Source organism: Coregonus lavaretus (genome assembly GCF_964263955.1).
Source record: "Coregonus lavaretus genome assembly, chromosome: 3".
In the NCBI taxonomy this organism is placed as follows: domain Eukaryota; kingdom Metazoa; phylum Chordata; class Actinopteri; order Salmoniformes; family Salmonidae; genus Coregonus; species Coregonus lavaretus.
The window spans coordinates 5,095,028-5,113,227 of NC_139990.1; the positions used below are offsets into that span (position 1 = coordinate 5,095,028).

Consider the following 18,200-nt stretch of genomic DNA (forward strand, 5'->3'; position numbering starts at 1 on the left):
ACTGCTGCTACTGCTCCACATACTGCTTCTACTGCTCCACATACTGCTTCTACTGCTCCACATACTGCTGATACTGCTCCACATACTGCTGATACTGCTCCACATACTGCTGCTACTGCTCTACATACTGCTTCTACTGCTCTACATACTGCTGCTACTGCTTTACATACTGCCTCTACTGCTCCACATACTGCTTCTACTGCTCCACATACTGCTGCTACTGCTCCACATACTGCTGCTACTGCTCCACATACTGCTTCTACTGCTCCACATACTGCTGCTACTGCTCCACATACTGCTTCTACTGCTCCACATACTGCTGATACTGCTCCACATACTGCTTCTACTGCTCCACATACTGCTTCTACTGCTCCACATACTGCTTCTACTGCTCCACATACTGCTGCTACTGCTCCACATACTGCTGCTACTGCTCCACATACTGCTGCTACTGCTCCACATACTGCTTCTACTGCTCCACATACTGCTGCTACTGCTCCACATACTGCTGCTACTGCTCCACATACTGCTTCTACTGCTCCACATACTGCCTCTACTGCTCCACATACTGCTGCTACTGCTTTACATACTGCTGCTACTGCTCCACATACTGCTTCTACTGCTCCACATACTGCTTCTACTGCTCCACATACTGCTGATACTGCTCCACATACTGCTTCTACTGCTCCACATACTGCTGCTACTGCTCCACATACTGCTTCTACTGCTCCACATACTGCTGATACTGCTCCACATACTGCTTCTACTGCTCCACATACTGCTTCTACTGCTCCACATACTGCTTCTACTGCTCCACATACTGCTGCTACTGCTCCACATACTGCTGCTACTGCTCCACATACTGCTGCTACTGCTCCACATACTGCTTCTACTGCTCCACATACTGCTGCTACTGCTCCACATACTGCTTCTACTGCTCCACATACTGCCTCTACTGCTCCACATACTGCTGCTACTGCTCCACATACTGCTGCTACTGCTCCACATACTGCTGATACTGCTCCACATACTGCTGCTACTGCTCCACATACTGCCTCTACTGCTCCACATACTGCTGCTACTGCTCCACATACTGCTTCTACTGCTCCACATACTGCTTCTACTGCTCCACATACTGCTGCTACTGCTCCACATACTGCTGCTACTGCTCCACATACTGCTGCTACTGCTCCACATACTGCTGCTACTGCTCCACATACTGCTTCTACTGCTCCACATACTGCCTCTACTGCTCCACATACTGCTGCTACTGCTCCACATACTGCTTCTACTGCTCCACATACTGCCTCTACTGCTCCACATACTGCTGCTACTGCTCCACATACTGCTTCTACTGCTTTACATACTGCTTCTACTGCTCCACATACTGCTGCTACTGCTCCACATACTGCTGCTACTGCTCCACATACTGCTGCTACTGCTCTACATACTGCCTCTACTGCTCCACATACTGCTGCTACTGCTCCACATACTGCTGCTACTGCTCCACATACTGCTGCTACTGCTCCACATACTGCTGCTACTGCTCCACATACTGCCTCTACTGCTCCACATACTGCTGCTACTGCTTTACATACTGCTGCTACTGCTCCACATACTGCTGCTACTGCTCCACATACTGCTGCTACTGCTTTACATACTGCTGCTACTGCTCCACATACTGCTGCTACTGCTCCACATACTGCTTCTACTGCTCCACATACTGCTGCTACTGCTCCACATACTGCTGCTACTGCTCCACATACTGCTGCTACTGCTCCACATACTGCTTCTACTGCTCCACATACTGCTGCTACTGCTCCACATACTGCTGCTACTGCTCCACATACTGCTTCTACTGCTCCACATACTGCTGCTACTGCTCTACATACTGCTTCTACTGCTCCACATACTGCTTCTACTGCTTTACATACTGCTTCTACTGCTCCACATACTGCTTCTACTGCTCAGTCTATTATCTATCCTGTTGCCTAGTCACTTTACCCCTACCTATATGTACACTGAACAAAAATATAAACGCAACATGTAAAGTGTTGGTCCGATGTTTCATGAGCTGAAATAAAAGATCCCAGAAATGTTCCATACGCACAAAAAGCTTATTTCTCCCAAATGTTGTGCACAAATTTGTTTACATCCATGTTAATGAGTATTTCTCCTTTGCCAAGATAATCCATCCACCTGACAGGTGTGGCATATCAAAAAGCTGATTAAATAGCATGATCATTACACAGCTGCACCTTGTGCTGGGGACAATAAAAGGCCACTCTAAAATGTGCAATTTTGTCACACAACACAATGCCACAGATGTCTCAAGTTTTGAGAGAGCGTGCAATTGGCATGCTGACTGCAGGAATGTCCACCAGAGCTGTTTCCAGAAAATGGAATGTTCATTTCTCCACCATAAGCTGCCTCCAACGTCGCTTTAGAGAATTTGGCAGTACATCCAACCGGCCTCACAACCGCAGACCACGTGTATGGAGTCGTGTGGGCAAGCTGTTTGTTGATGTCAACGTTGTGAACAGTGCGCCATGGTGGCGGTGGGGTTATGGTATGGGCAGGCATAAGCCCCGTGTAGCTCAGTTGGTAGAGCATGGCGCTTGCAACGCCAGGGTTGTGGGTTCGTTTCCCACGGGGGGGGGCAGTATGAAAATGTATGCACTCACTAACTGTAAGTCGCTCTGGATAAGAGCACAATTGCATTTTATCGATGGCAGTTTGAATGCACAGAGATACTGTGACGAGATCCTGAGGCCCATTGTCGTGCCATTCATCCGGCGTCATCACCTCATGTTTCAGCATGATAATCCACGGCCCCATGTCGCAAGGATCTGTACACAATTCCTGGAAACCACAATCTGCAGCCTGATCAACTGTATGTGAAAGAGATGTCCCGCTGCATGAGGCAAATGGTGGTCACACCAGACTGACTGGTTTTCTAATCCAACCTTTTTAAGGTATCTGTGACCAACAGATGCATATCTGTATTCCCAGTCTTGTGTTATCCATAGAGTAGGACCTAATGAATTTATTTCAGTTGACTGATTTCCTGATATGAACTGTAACTTGTTGCATGTTGCGTTTTATATTTTTGTTCAGTATACATAGCTACCTCAACTACCTCGTACCCCTGCACATCAACTCGTTACTGCTACCCTTACTGGTAAACATGGTTTATTCTATTGAATAAGTAGCTTATAGCAGGGGTTGGCAACAGGCAGCCAGCGGGACAAAAGTGGCCCGCAACTTATTTTTTTGGGGGGGCCCTGAAGTTTTCGTTTTTGGTTAAAAAAAATACTGTAAAATCATGAAAAAATTAACAATTGTTTGATTTAGGAAATCGCTTTCCAAGTATTTGCGCAAATAGAAAAAGAGATGTGATCGTGTCTCAATGTAATTAAGGTATGAAATGATTTTATTTGAAAATAACAATCTATTTTTGGGCTTAGTTGTGGTCAATTTGCAGTGTACAAATTATTATGAAAATGTTCCTGCTCCCCAAACATGTGCTTCCGAAAAAATGGGCCCACGGCTGAGTCTAGTTGTTTACCCCTGGTCTATAGCATACTGTCTGTGAGTCCCAGGGAGACAGAGTGTTGGCATGACCCAACCTGGTGATGGGAACATAACGATACGTATTACCCTGCTGTAAGAAAATAATATTGTCAATGCAGCATTGACCTTTTGTGGGATTTAGGCCTAGCTCCTCATAAAACAGCAATGAATACTATACAAAGGTCTACACAATACATACAATAATTGAATAATGTCACATTCAACACGTACAACACGGTGAACACACAATAGGCTGTTCTGAGGTAGGCAGTTGTAAAGTGTAGGCTATTGGGAGAATCCTCTTGGTTAAAGGGGAACTGCAAACGTTGATTTGGCCTCGTTTTTTGGCTTGCTCCTCAAGAAATGCTGGTGGCCATGACAGAAGCCAAACGTGAGTTGGACACACCCATCTGTCAAAACCTTGCCCGCAGCTGTTTCCCCCCACTCAATCACAACAAACAAACCTCCTGCAGGTTGAGTTCAATAACCTCAGACAGATATGTTGAGATGCTGGAGGAAGCTTTGAATAGGTCAGTAGCCTACAGAGGAATATTGCCCCGTGTAGCTCAGTTGGTAGAGCATGGCGCTTGCAACGCCAGGGTTGTGGGTTCGTTTCCCATGGGGGGCCAGTATAAAAAAGAAAGAAAAAAAGATGTATGCACTCACTTACTGTATGTCGCTCTGGATAACAGCGTCTGCTAAATGACAAAAAAATATAACAATTTATATGAGAAGAATGCAATTGCTGAAGTTATGTAGATATTCTAAACTAAGTGTTTTGATAACTTTCAAATGTAGTAACAGGTCCATGTAGAATAAACAATCCTTTCCATAATACCATAGAAGCTGTGTTCTGCTAATATAACAATGTGTACCTTTCATTGTCATTCCCAGCCGATGCCGATACTGTGCCTATCGGCAGTTTGTCTGGTGGTATTGGGGCTATCTTGACAAACATGTCAGTGGTCCTGTGTGATGTCACACATACAACAGTTCCCTGGTCCTGGTGCAGAATACACAGGGTTTCTCCGTCCCCATATTGACTAATTACCATTCAATTAAATAATAAAACAAGACAATACAATAAAAGTTGTGTAGTAACATTTTATTGCGGAGTGCCAGTCACCTGCTGCTAGTCACTTTACCCCTACCTACACGTACAGTACATAGCTACCTCAATTACCTCGTATCCCTGTACATCGACTCGGTACCGGTAGTCCCTGTATATAGCCATGTTATTTTCTACTCCCTATACTGTATATAGCCATGTTATTTTTACTCTTTATTTTTTATATAGTTATTAAATGTTTTATCTTTAACTCTGCACTATTGGAAAAGGACCTGTAAGTAAGCATTTCACTGTTAGTCTAAACCTGTTGTCTACGAAGCGCGTGACAAATAAGATTTGATTTGATGAGTTAGCTACCACCATAGCTGCATCCATTATTTATGTTTTCTCTAGACAATACAGAATACAGCTACTAACTAACTTGCAAATCCGACTTATAAGCTAACGTCAGTTAGTTAGTTAGCCTGCCTCGCTCGCATTATCAAATGATAACGTTACATAACCAGCAGTATCTAGACATTACACAATAAACTTGTATGAGTTACGACCTAACTAAGTTGAAATGAGGTAGCTAGCTAGCTAGTTATCTCGCTAGCTATGCTAACGTTAGCTAAAACGTTAGCTTGCATGCCTCACTAGCTAACATTAGCTAGCCTGCCCCACTTTATCAAAAGATAGCTACCTACATAATCAGCATAACATTATCTAACGTCGTTAGCTAAGTTATACCAGAGGTCATTATATTCCAGTATCTCTGATTATACTTACCACCACCGGTCATTGCACACCAAGCTAGCGTTACTGGTGCAGACTTGGGGACCGATGAACTCCAAGCACCTTCCGCATACTAGCTAGGGTCCTTCGGTAGGCCATGCAAACCATAGAACTTTGGCTGTTGATGCATGGTCAATCCGTATAGGGACGGTGATCCTTTGAAGGCGTTGGGGGCGATGAAACAACGGAGCCCCATTCAATGAAGGGAAGCGAAGTGGGTGGAGAGGCGATTTGCACATGGAGCTTGGCAAAAGGGGGCATGATTTGTTGACATAATAGTAATCCAAACCCAACTTAATTTACTTGTTGTGACGCACTGAGGTTCCTAACTCTGCTTTAGACAAGACTGACTTTATAACCATAATGATCATATTTACACTTTGTAGTCAATTTCAGACACTAGAATAAATGTTTCTGATATCGCTGCCACATATGCCGTTTCCAAAGGGATTAGTTGCATTTTAGGGGCAATCGCTCTTTAAAGACTGATATTATAGTTACAGGCATCAAAGCCAGCTATTCTTTCTCCATGCTCTACCATAGTACGATAACCGTGTGTCTCAGGTGGGATGGCGTTTACCAGCGTCTGAGTGGGTTTCTTTTTCTTTCATCCTCTCTCTGTAGGTTTCCAAAAAGGTTGCCGATCTTATCCTGGAGAAGCAGCCGTCCTATGTCAAGGTATGCTTCCTCTCTTCATTCTTTCTTTCCACTGTACAGTTTAACTTTCACTTAGACTCAGGCTGTGTTTTTATTTTTATTGTCAGGATATCACATTCTGTGATTACATCTTTGCCTATGACTCATCTCACACCGATAAATGTAGGCTTATTTAGGTTTGCCGTTTCTTTCAGAACACGGACTGCACACATTATCATAGTATGTTGATTTATATTCGCTGATTGATATCTACTGTCAGTCAGTCATGCCAAAGGAGGTCATGTGGAATGTATCGGCGTTACCATGGTAACGGAATATATCCTACTACCGACTGCGTTCGCTCTATAAGTAAAACGTCACTCAACATAGGCTTGATGATGCCTGTCAGTGGCTGGCACTGAACAATCTCAATCTATATAAATCTTATCAGGGCTGGTAGCTGACGTTGTCTGTCATGACAGGCAGATGTGAGAGTAAGCCTGTATCCCCCTCGCTAAAAAAATCACTTCCTGAGTGTTTGGATCAAAGCCACAGCCAAGGAGAGGAGGGAGAGGAGAGGAAAGTAGAGTAAGAGGAGAGCGAAAACGGAGAGGGGAGAGAGAGAGAAGAGTAAAAAATTGAGATTGCGTAGTAGGGGTCTCCTGTTCCTCTCTGATCCTTAATAGTAGGGTGTCTATCCCCAGGCTCCTGTTCCTCTCTGATCCTTAATAGTAGGGCGTCTATCCCCAGGCTCCTGTTCCTCTCTGATCCTTAATAGTAGGGTGTCTAACCCCAGGCTCCTGCTCCTCTCTGATCCTTAATAGTAGGGTGTCTATCCCCAGGCTCCTGTTCCTCTCTGATCCTTAATAGTAGGGTGTCTATCCCCAGGCTCCTGTTCCTCTCTGATCCTTAATAGTAGGGTGTCTATCCCCAGGCTCCTGTTCCTCTCTGATCCTTAATAGTAGGGTGTCTATCCCCAGGCTCCTGCTCCTCTCTGATCCTTAATAGTAGGGTGTCTATCCCCAGGCTCCTGCTCCTCTTTGATCCTTAATAGTAGGGTGTCTATCCCCAGGCTCCTGTTCCTCTCTGTTCCTCTCTGATCCTTAATAGTAGGGTGTCTATCCCCAGGCTCCTGTTCCTCTCTGTTCCTCTCTGATCCTTAATAGTAGGGCGTCTATCCCCAGGCTCCTGCTCCTCTCTGTTCCTCTCTGTTCCTCTCTGATCCTTAATAGTAGGGCGTCTATCCCCAGGCTCCTGTTCCTCTTTGTTCCTCTCTGATCCTTAATAGTAGGGCGTCTATCCCCAGGCTCCTGTTCCTCTCTGATCCTTAATAGTAGGGTGTCTATCCCCAGGCTCCTGTTCCTCTCTGATCCTCTCTGATCCTTAATAGTAGGGTGTCTATCCCCAGGCTCCTGCTCCTCTCTGATCCTTAATAGTAGGGCGTCTATCCCCAGGCTCCTGCTCCTCTCTGATCCTTAATAGTAGGGTGTCTATCCCCAGGCTCCTGTTCCTCTCTGATCCTTAATAGTAGGGTGTCTATCCCCAGGCTCCTGCTCCTCTCTGATCCTTAATAGTAGGGTGTCTATCCCCAGGCTCCTGTTCCTCTCTGATCCTTAATAGTAGGGTGTCTATCCCCAGGCTCCTGCTCCTCTCTGATCCTTAATAGTAGGGTGTCTATCCCCAGGCTCCTGCTCCTCTCTGATCCTTAATAGTAGGGTGTCTATCCCCAGGCTTCTGCTCCTCTCTGATCCTTAATAGTAGGGTGTCTATCCCCAGGCTCCTGTTCCTCTCTGATCCTTAATAGTAGGGTGTCTATCCCCAGGCTTCTGCTCCTCTCTGATCCTTAATAGTAGGGTGTCTATCCCCAGGCTCCTGCTCCTCTCTGATCCTTAATAGTAGGGTGTCTATTCCCAGGCTCCTGCTCCTCTCTGATCCTTAATAGTAGGGTGTCTATCCCCAGGCTCCTGTTCCTCTCTGATCCTTAATAGTAGGGTGTCTATCCCCAGGCTTCTGCTCCTCTCTGATCCTTAATAGTAGGGTGTCTATCCCCAGGCTCATGCTCCTCTTTTATCCTTAATAGTAGGGTGTCTATCCCCAGGCTCCTGTTCCTCTCTGATCCTCTCTGATCCTTAATAGTAGGGTGTCTATCCCCAGGCTCCTGTTCCTCTCTGATCCTTAATAGTAGGGTGTCTATCCCCAGGCTCCTGTTCCTCTCTGATCCTTAATAGTAGGGTGTCTATCCCCAGGCTCCTGCTCCTCTCTGATCCTTAATAGTAGGGCGTCTATCCCCAGGCTCCTGTTCCTCTCTGTTCCTCTCTGATCCTTAATAGTAGGGTGTCTATCCCCAGGCTCCTGCTCCTCTCTGATCCTTAATAGTAGGGTGTCTATCCCCAGGCTCCTGCTCCTCTCTGATCCTTAATAGTAGGGCGTCTATCCCCAGGCTCCTGTTCCTCTCTGATCCTCTCTGATCCTTAATAGTAGGGCGTCTATCCCCAGGCTCCTGTTCCTCTCTGATCCTTAATAGTAGGGTGTCTATCCCCAGGCTCCTGCTCCTCTCTGATCCTTAATAGTAGGGCGTCTATCCCCAGGCTCCTGCTCCTCTCTGATCCTTAATAGTAGGGTGTCTATCCCCAGGCTCCTGCTCCTCTCTGATCCTTAATAGTAGGGTGTCTATCCCCAGGCTCCTGCTCCTCTCTGATCCTTAATAGTAGGGTGTCTATCCCCAGGCTCCTGTTCCTCTCTGATCCTTAATAGTAGGGTGTCTATCCCCAGGCTCCTGCTCCTCTCTGATCCTTAATAGTAGGGCGTCTATCCCCAGGCTCCTGTTCCTCTCTGATCCTTAATAGTAGGGTGTCTATCCCCAGGCTCCTGCTCCTCTCTGATCCTTAATAGTAGGGCGTCTATCCCCAGGCTCCTGTTCCTCTCTGATCCTTAATAGTAGGGTGTCTATCCCCAGGCTCCTGCTCCTCTCTGATCCTTAATAGTAGGGCGTCTATCCCCAGGCTCCTGTTCCTCTCTGATCCTTAATAGTAGGGTGTCTATCCCCAGGCTCCTGTTCCTCTCTGTTCCTCTCTGATCCTTAATAGTAGGGCGTCTATCCCCAGGCTCCTGTTCCTCTCTGATCCTTAATAGTAGGGCGTCTATCCCCAGGCTCCTGTTCCTCTCTGATCCTTAATAGTAGGGTGTCTATCCCCAGGCTCCTGTTCCTCTCTGATCCTTAATAGTAGGGTGTCTATCCCCAGGCTACTGTTCCTCTCTGATCCTTAATAGTAGGGTGTCTATCCCCAGGCTCCTGTTCCTCTCTGTTCCTCTCTGATCCTTAATAGTAGGGTGTCTATCCCCAGGCTCCTGCTCCTCTCTGATCCTTAATAGTAGGGTGTCTATCCCCAGGCTCCTTCCTGTTCCTCTCTGATCCTTAATAGTAGGGCGTCTATCCCCAGGCTCCTGTTCCTCTCTGATCCTTAATAGTAGGGTGTCTATCCCCAGGCTCCTGCTCCTCTCTGATCCTTAATAGTAGGGTGTCTATCCCCAGGCTCCTGCTCCTCTCTGATCCTTAATAGTAGGGTGTCTATCCCCAGGCTCCTGCTCCTCTCTGATCCTTAATAGTAGGGCGTCTATCCCCAGGCTCCTGCTCCTCTCTGATCCTTAATAGTAGGGTGTCTATCCCCAGGCTCCTGCTCCTCTCTGATCCTTAATAGTAGGGTGTCTATCCCCAGGCTCCTGCTCCTCTCTGATCCTTAATAGTAGGGTGTCTATCCCCAGGCTCCTGTTCCTCTCTGATCCTTAATAGTAGGGTGTCTATCCCCAGGCTCCTGCTCCTCTCTGATCCTTAATAGTAGGGCGTCTATCCCCAGGCTCCTGTTCCTCTCTGATCCTTAATAGTAGGGTGTCTATCCCCAGGCTCCTGCTCCTGTCTGATCCTTAATAGTAGGGCGTCTATCCCCAGGCTCCTGTTCCTCTCTGATCCTTAATAGTAGGGTGTCTATCCCCAGGCTCCTGCTCCTCTTTTATCCTCTCTGATCCTTAATAGTAGGGCGTCTATCCCCAGGCTCCTGCTCCTCTTTGATCCTCTCTGATCCTTAATAGTAGGGCGTCTATCCCCAGGCTCCTGTTCCTCTCTGATCCTTAATAGTAGGGTGTCTATCCCCAGGCTCCTGTTCCTCTCTGATCCTTAATAGTAGGGTGTCTATCCCCAGGCTCCTGTTCCTCTCTGATCCTCTCTGATCCTTAATAGTAGGGTGTCTATCCCCAGGCTCCTGTTCCTCTCTGATCCTTAATAGTAGGGCGTCTATCCCCAGGCTCCTGTTCCTCTCTGATCCTTAATAGTAGGGTGTCTATCCCCAGGCTCCTGCTCCTCTCTGATCCTTAATAGTAGGGTGTCTATCCCCAGGCTCCTGTTCCTCTCTGATCCTTAATAGTAGGGCGTCTATCCCCAGGCTCCTGTTCCTCTCTGTTCCTCTCTGATCCTTAATAGTAGGGCGTATATCCCCAGGCTCCTGTTCCTCTCTGTTCCTCTCTGATCCTTAATAGTAGGGTGTCTATCCCCAGGCTCCTGTTCCTCTCTGATCCTCTCTGATCCTTAATAGTAGGGTGTCTATCCCCAGGCTCCTGTTCCTCTCTGATCCTTAATAGTAGGGTGTCTATCCCCAGGCTCCTGTTCCTCTCTGATCCTTAATAGTAGGGTGTCTATCCCCAGGCTCCTGTTCCTCTCTGATCCTTAATAGTAGGGTGTCTATCCCCAGGCTCCTGTTCCTCTTTGATCCTTAATAGTAGGGTGTCTATCCCCAGGCTCCTGTTCCTCTCTGTTCCTCTCTGATCCTTAATAGTAGGGTGTCTATCCCCAGGCTCCTGTTCCTCTCTGTTCCTCTCTGATCCTTAATAGTAGGGCGTCTATCCCCAGGCTCCTGCTCCTCTCTGTTCCTCTCTGTTCCTCTCTGATCCTTAATAGTAGGGCGTCTATCCCCAGGCTCCTGTTCCTCTTTGTTCCTCTCTGATCCTTAATAGTAGGGCGTCTATCCCCAGGCTCCTGTTCCTCTCTGATCCTTAATAGTAGGGTGTCTATCCCCAAGCTCCTGTTCCTCTCTGATCCTCTCTGATCCTTAATAGTAGGGTGTCTATCCCCAGGCTCCTGCTCCTCTCTGATCCTTAATAGTAGGGCGTCTATCCCCAGGCTCCTGCTCCTCTCTGATCCTTAATAGTAGGGTGTCTATCCCCAGGCTCCTGTTCCTCTCTGATCCTTAATAGTAGGGTGTCTATCCCCAGGCTCCTGCTCCTCTCTGATCCTTAATAGTAGGGTGTCTATCCCCAGGCTCCTGTTCCTCTCTGATCCTTAATAGTAGGGTGTCTATCCCCAGGCTCCTGCTCCTCTCTGATCCTTAATAGTAGGGTGTCTATCCCCAGGCTCCTGCTCCTCTCTGATCCTTAATAGTAGGGTGTCTATCCCCAGGCTTCTGCTCCTCTCTGATCCTTAATAGTAGGGTGTCTATCCCCAGGCTCCTGTTCCTCTCTGATCCTTAATAGTAGGGTGTCTATCCCCAGGCTTCTGCTCCTCTCTGATCCTTAATAGTAGGGTGTCTATCCCCAGGCTCCTGCTCCTCTCTGATCCTTAATAGTAGGGTGTCTATTCCCAGGCTCCTGCTCCTCTCTGATCCTTAATAGTAGGGTGTCTATCCCCAGGCTCCTGTTCCTCTCTGATCCTTAATAGTAGGGTGTCTATCCCCAGGCTTCTGCTCCTCTCTGATCCTTAATAGTAGGGTGTCTATCCCCAGGCTCATGCTCCTCTTTTATCCTTAATAGTAGGGTGTCTATCCCCAGGCTCCTGTTCCTCTCTGATCCTCTCTGATCCTTAATAGTAGGGTGTCTATCCCCAGGCTCCTGTTCCTCTCTGATCCTTAATAGTAGGGTGTCTATCCCCAGGCTCCTGTTCCTCTCTGATCCTTAATAGTAGGGTGTCTATCCCCAGGCTCCTGCTCCTCTCTGATCCTTAATAGTAGGGCGTCTATTCCCAGGCTCCTGTTCCTCTCTGTTCCTCTCTGATCCTTAATAGTAGGGTGTCTATCCCCAGGCTCCTGCTCCTCTCTGATCCTTAATAGTAGGGTGTCTATCCCCAGGCTCCTGCTCCTCTCTGATCCTTAATAGTAGTGCGTCTATCCCCAGGCTCCTGTTCCTCTCTGATCCTCTCTGATCCTTAATAGTAGGGCGTCTATCCCCAGGCTCCTGTTCCTCTCTGATCCTTAATAGTAGGGTGTCTATCCCCAGGCTCCTGCTCCTCTCTGATCCTTAATAGTAGGGCGTCTATCCCCAGGCTCCTGCTCCTCTCTGATCCTTAATAGTAGGGTGTCTATCCCCAGGCTCCTGCTCCTCTCTGATCCTTAATAGTAGGGTGTCTATCCCCAGGCTCCTGCTCCTCTCTGATCCTTAATAGTAGGGTGTCTATCCCCAGGCTCCTGTTCCTCTCTGATCCTTAATAGTAGGGTGTCTATCCCCAGGCTCCTGCTCCTCTCTGATCCTTAATAGTAGGGCGTCTATCCCCAGGCTCCTGTTCCTCTCTGATCCTTAATAGTAGGGTGTCTATCCCCAGGCTCCTGCTCCTCTCTGATCCTTAATAGTAGGGTGTCTATCCCCAGGCTCCTGCTCCTCTCTGATCCTTAATAGTAGGGTGTCTATCCCCAGGCTCCTGCTCCTCTCTGATCCTTAATAGTAGGGTGTCTATCCCCAGGCTCCTGCTCCTCTCTGATCCTTAATAGTAGGGCGTCTATCCCCAGGCTCCTGCTCCTCTCTGATCCTTAATAGTAGGGTGTCTATCCCCAGGCTCCTGCTCCTCTCTGATCCTTAATAGTAGGGTGTCTATCCCCAGGCTCCTGCTCCTCTCTGATCCTTAATAGTAGGGTGTCTATCCCCAGGCTCCTGTTCCTCTCTGATCCTTAATAGTAGGGTGTCTATCCCCAGGCTCCTGCTCCTCTCTGATCCTTAATAGTAGGGCGTCTATCCCCAGGCTCCTGTTCCTCTCTGATCCTTAATAGTAGGGTGTCTATCCCCAGGCTCCTGCTCCTGTCTGATCCTTAATAGTAGGGCGTCTATCCCCAGGCTCCTGTTCCTCTCTGATCCTTAATAGTAGGGTGTCTATCCCCAGGCTCCTGCTCCTCTTTTATCCTCTCTGATCCTTAATAGTAGGGCGTCTATCCCCAGGCTCCTGCTCCTCTTTGATCCTCTCTGATCCTTAATAGTAGGGCGTCTATCCCCAGGCTCCTGTTCCTCTCTGATCCTTAATAGTAGGGTGTCTATCCCCAGGCTCCTGTTCCTCTCTGATCCTTAATAGTAGGGTGTCTATCCCCAGGCTCCTGTTCCTCTCTGATCCTCTCTGATCCTTAATAGTAGGGTGTCTATCCCCAGGCTCCTGTTCCTCTCTGATCCTTAATAGTAGGGCGTCTATCCCCAGGCTCCTGTTCCTCTCTGATCCTTAATAGTAGGGTGTCTATCCCCAGGCTCCTGCTCCTCTCTGATCCTTAATAGTAGGGTGTCTATCCCCAGGCTCCTGTTCCTCTCTGATCCTTAATAGTAGGGCGTCTATCCCCAGGCTCCTGTTCCTCTCTGTTCCTCTCTGATCCTTAATAGTAGGGCGTATATCCCCAGGCTCCTGTTCCTCTCTGTTCCTCTCTGATCCTTAATAGTAGGGTGTCTATCCCCAGGCTCCTGTTCCTCTCTGATCCTCTCTGATCCTTAATAGTAGGGTGTCTATCCCCAGGCTCCTGTTCCTCTCTGATCCTTAATAGTAGGGTGTCTATCCCCAGGCTCCTGTTCCTCTCTGATCCTTAATAGTAGGGTGTCTATCCCCAGGCTCCTGTTCCTCTCTGATCCTTAATAGTAGGGTGTCTATCCCCAGGCTCCTGTTCCTCTCTGATCCTTAATAGTAGGGTGTCTATCCCCAGGCTCCTGTTCCTCTCTGATCCTTAATAGTAGGGTGTCTATCCCCAGGCTCCTGTTCCTCTCTGATCCTTAATAGTAGGGTGTCTATCCCCAGGCTCCTGTTCCTCTCTGATCCTTAATAGTAGGGCGTCTATCCCCAGGCTCCTGTTCCTCTCTGATCCTTAATAGTAGGGTGTCTATCCCCAGGCTCCTGTTCCTCTCTGATCCTTAATAGTAGGGTGTCTATCCCCAGGCTCCTGCTCCTCTCTGATCCTTAATAGTAGGGTGTCTATCCCCAGGCTCCTGTTCCTCTCTGTTCCTCTCTGATCCTTAATAGTAGGGCGTCTATCCCCAGGCTCCTGCTCCTCTTTGATCCTCTCTGATCCTTAATAGTAGGGTGTCTATCCCCAGGCTCCTGTTCCTCTCTGATCCTTAATAGTAGGGCATCTATCCCCAGGCTCCTGTTCCTCTCTGATCCTTAATAGTAGGGTGTCTATCCCCAGGCTCCTGTTCCTCTCTGATCCTTAATAGTAGGGCGTCTATCCCCAGGCTCCTGTTCCTCTCTGATCCTTAATAGTAGGGTGTCTATCCCCAGGCTCCTGTTCCTCTCTGATCCTTAATAGTAGGGTGTCTATCCCCAGGCTCCTGTTCCTCTCTGTTCCTTTCTGATCCTTAATAGTAGGGTGTCTATCCCCAGGCTCCTGCTCCTCTCTGATCCTTAATAGTAGGGTGTCTATCCCCAGGCTCCTGTTCCACTCTGATCCTTAATAGTAGGGCGTCTATCCCCAGGCTCCTGTTCCTCTCTGTTCCTCTCTGATCCTTAATAGTAGGGCGTCTATCCCCAGGCTCCTGTTCCTCTCTGATCCTTAATAGTAGGGCGTCTATCCCCAGGCTCCTGTTCCTCTCTGATCCTTAATAGTAGGGCGTCTATCCCCAGGCTCCTGTTCCTCTCTGATCCTTAATAGTAGGGTGTCTATCCCCAGGCTCCTGTTCCTCTCTGATCCTTAATAGTAGGGCGTCTATCCCCAGGCTCCTGTTCCTCTCTGATCCTTAATAGTAGGGTGTCTATCCCCAGGCTCCTGTTCCTCTCTGATCCTTAATAGTAGGGCGTCTATCCCCAGGCTCCTGTTCCTCTCTGATCCTTAATAGTAGGGTGTCTATCCCCAGGCTCCTGTTCCTCTCTGATCCTTAATAGTAGGGTGTCTATCCCCAGGCTCCTGTTCCTCTCTGTTCCTCTCTGATCCTTAATAGTAGGGTGTCTATCCCCAGGCTCCTGCTCCTCTCTGATCCTTAATAGTAGGGTGTCTATCCCCAGGCTCCTGTTCCTCTCTGATCCTTAATAGTAGGGCGTCTATCCCCAGGCTCCTGTTCCTCTCTGTTCCTCTCTGATCCTTAATAGTAGGGTGTCTATCCCCAGGCTCCTGCTCCTCTCTGATCCTTAATAGTAGGGTGTCTATCCCCAGGCTCCTGCTCCTCTCTGATCCTTAATAGTAGGGCGTCTATCCCCAGGCTCCTGTTCCTCTCTGATCCTCTCTGATCCTTAATCGTAGGGTGTCTATCCCCAGGCTCCTGCTCCTCTCTGATCCTTAATAGTAGGGCGTCTATCCCCAGGCTCCTGCTCCTCTCTGATCCTTAATAGTAGGGTGTCTATCCCCAGGCTCCTGCTCCTCTCTGATCCTTAATAGTAGGGTGTCTATCCCCAGGCTCCTGCTCCTCTCTGATCCTTAATAGTAGGGTGTCTAGTCCCAGGCTCCTGATCCTCTCTGATCCTTAATAGTAGGGTGTCTATCCCCAGGCTCCTGTTCCTCTCTGATCCTTAATAGTAGGGTGTCTATCCCCAGGCTCCTGCTCCTCTTTGATCCTCTCTGATCCTTAATAGTAGGGCGTCTATCCCCAGGCTCCTGCTCCTCTTTGATCCTCTCTGATCCTTAATAGTAGGGCGTCTATCCCCAGGCTCCTGTTCCTCTCTGATCCTTAATAGTAGGGTGTCTATCCCCAGGCTCCTGTTCCTCTCTGATCCTTAATAGTAGGGTGTCTATCCCCAGGCTCCTGTTCCTCTCTGATCCTCTCTGATCCTTAATAGTAGGGTGTCTATCCCCAGGCTCCTGTTCCTCTCTGATCCTTAATAGTAGGGCGTCTATCCCCAGGCTCCTGTTCCTCTCTGATCCTTAATAGTAGGGTGTCTATCCCCAGGCTCCTGCTCCTCTCTGATCCTTAATAGTAGGGTGTCTATCCCCAGGCTCCTGTTCCTCTCTGATCCTTAATAGTAGGGCGTCTATCCCCAGGCTCCTGTTCCTCTCTGTTCCTCTCTGATCCTTAATAGTAGGGCGTATATCCCCAGGCTCCTGTTCCTCTCTGTTCCTCTCTGATCCTTAATAGTAGGGTGTCTATCCCCAGGCTCCTGCTCCTCTCTGATCCTTAATAGTAGGGTGTCTATCCCCAGGCTCCTGTTCCTCTCTGATCCTTAACAGTAGGGCGTCTATCCCCAGGCTCCTGTTCCTCTCTGATCCTTAATAGTAGGGTGTCTATCCCCAGGCTCCTGTTCCTCTCTGATCCTTAATAGTAGGGTGTCTATCCCCAGGCTCCTGTTCCTCTCTGATCCTTAATAGTAGGGTGTCTATCCCCAGGCTCCTGTTCCTCTCTGATCCTTAATAGTAGGGTGTCTATCCCCAGGCTCCTGTTCCTCTCTGATCCTTAATAGTAGGGTGTCTATCCCCAGGCTCCTGTTCCTCTCTGATCCTTAATAGTAGGGTGTCTATCCCCAGGCTCCTGTTCCTCTCTGATCCTTAATAGTAGGGCGTCTATCCCCAGGCTCCTGTTCCTCTCTGATCCTTAATAGTAGGGTGTCTATCCCCAGGCTCCTGTTCCTCTCTGATCCTTAATAGTAGGGTGTCTATCCCCAGGCTCCTGTTCCTCTCTGATCCTCTCTGATCCTTAATAGTAGGGTGTCTATCCCCAGGCTCCTGTTCCTCTCTGATCCTTAATAGTAGGGTGTCTATCCCCAGGCTCCTGTTCCTCTCTGATCCTTAATAGTAGGGCGTCTATCCCCAGGCTCCTGTTCCTCTCTGATCCTTAATAGTAGGGTGTCTATCCCCAGGCTCCTGTTCCTCTCTGATCCTTAATAGTAAGGTGTCTATCCCCAGGCTCCTGTTCCTCTCTGATCCTCTCTGATCCTTAATAGTAGGGTGTCTATCCCCAGGCTCCTGTTCCTCTCTGATCCTTAATAGTAGGGTGTCTATCCCCAGGCTCCTGCTCCTCTCTGATCCTTAATAGGAGCTCTTTGAGATGTGTCCGAGCTATTCACAGTCGGACAGGAGACATATTCGATCAGGCCCACGGGGGATTCAGACCTCTCAGGCCGTGCACCACAGATTAATGGTTTAGTTAATATGTGTATATGTACAGTTGAAGTCGGAAGTTTACATACACCTTAGCCAAATACATTTAAACTCAGTTTTTCACAATTCCTGACATTTAATCCTAGTAAAAATTCCCTGTCTTAGGTCAGTTAGGATCACCAAATCTATTTTAAGAATGTGAAATGTCAGAATAATAGTAGAGAGAATGATTTATTTCAGCTTTTATTTCTTTCATCACATTCCCAGTGGGTCAGAAGTTTACATACACTCAATTAGTATTTGGTAGCATTGCCTTTAAATTGTTTAACTTGGATCAAACGTTTCGGGTAGCCTTCCACAAGCTTCCCACAATAAGTTGGGTGAATTTTGGCCCATTCCTCCTGACAGAGCTGGTGTAATGGAGTCAGGTTTGTAGGCCTCCTTGCTCGCACACGCCTTTTCAGTTCTGCCCAAATATTTTCTATAGGATGGAGGTCAGGGCTTTGTGATGGCCATTCCAATACCTTGACTTTGTTGTCCTTAAGCCATTTTGCCACAACTTTGGAAGTATGCTTGGGGTGTCTTGAGATGTTTCTTCAATATATCCACATAATTTTCCTTCCTCATGATGCCATCTATTTTGTGATGTGCACCAGTCTCTCCTGCAGCAAAGCACCCCCACAGCATGATGCGGCCACCCCCGTGCAGTTGGGATGGTGTTCTTCGGCTTGCAAGCTGCCCCATTTTCCCTCCAAACATAACAATGGTCATTATGGCCAAACAGTTATATTTTTGTTTCATCAGACCAAAAAGTGCAATCTTTGTCCCCATGTGCAGTTGCAAACCGTAGTCTGGCTTTTTTATGGTGGTTTTGGAGCAGTGGCTTCTTCCTTGCTGAGCGGCCT

General features: G+C 48.1%; 1 protein-coding gene across 1 annotated transcript in view; it reads left to right on the forward strand.

Moving 5' to 3' along the window:
• Positions 1-18,200, forward strand: part of LOC311124834 (syndetin-like) — a 287,319-nt gene that overhangs the window by 41,222 nt on the left and 227,897 nt on the right. The window contains exon 5 of the mRNA XM_084158339.1: positions 6,041-6,094. Within this exon, the coding sequence (XP_084014465.1) occupies positions 6,041-6,094 (54 nt within the window). The remainder of the gene's footprint in view (positions 1-6,040; positions 6,095-18,200) is intronic.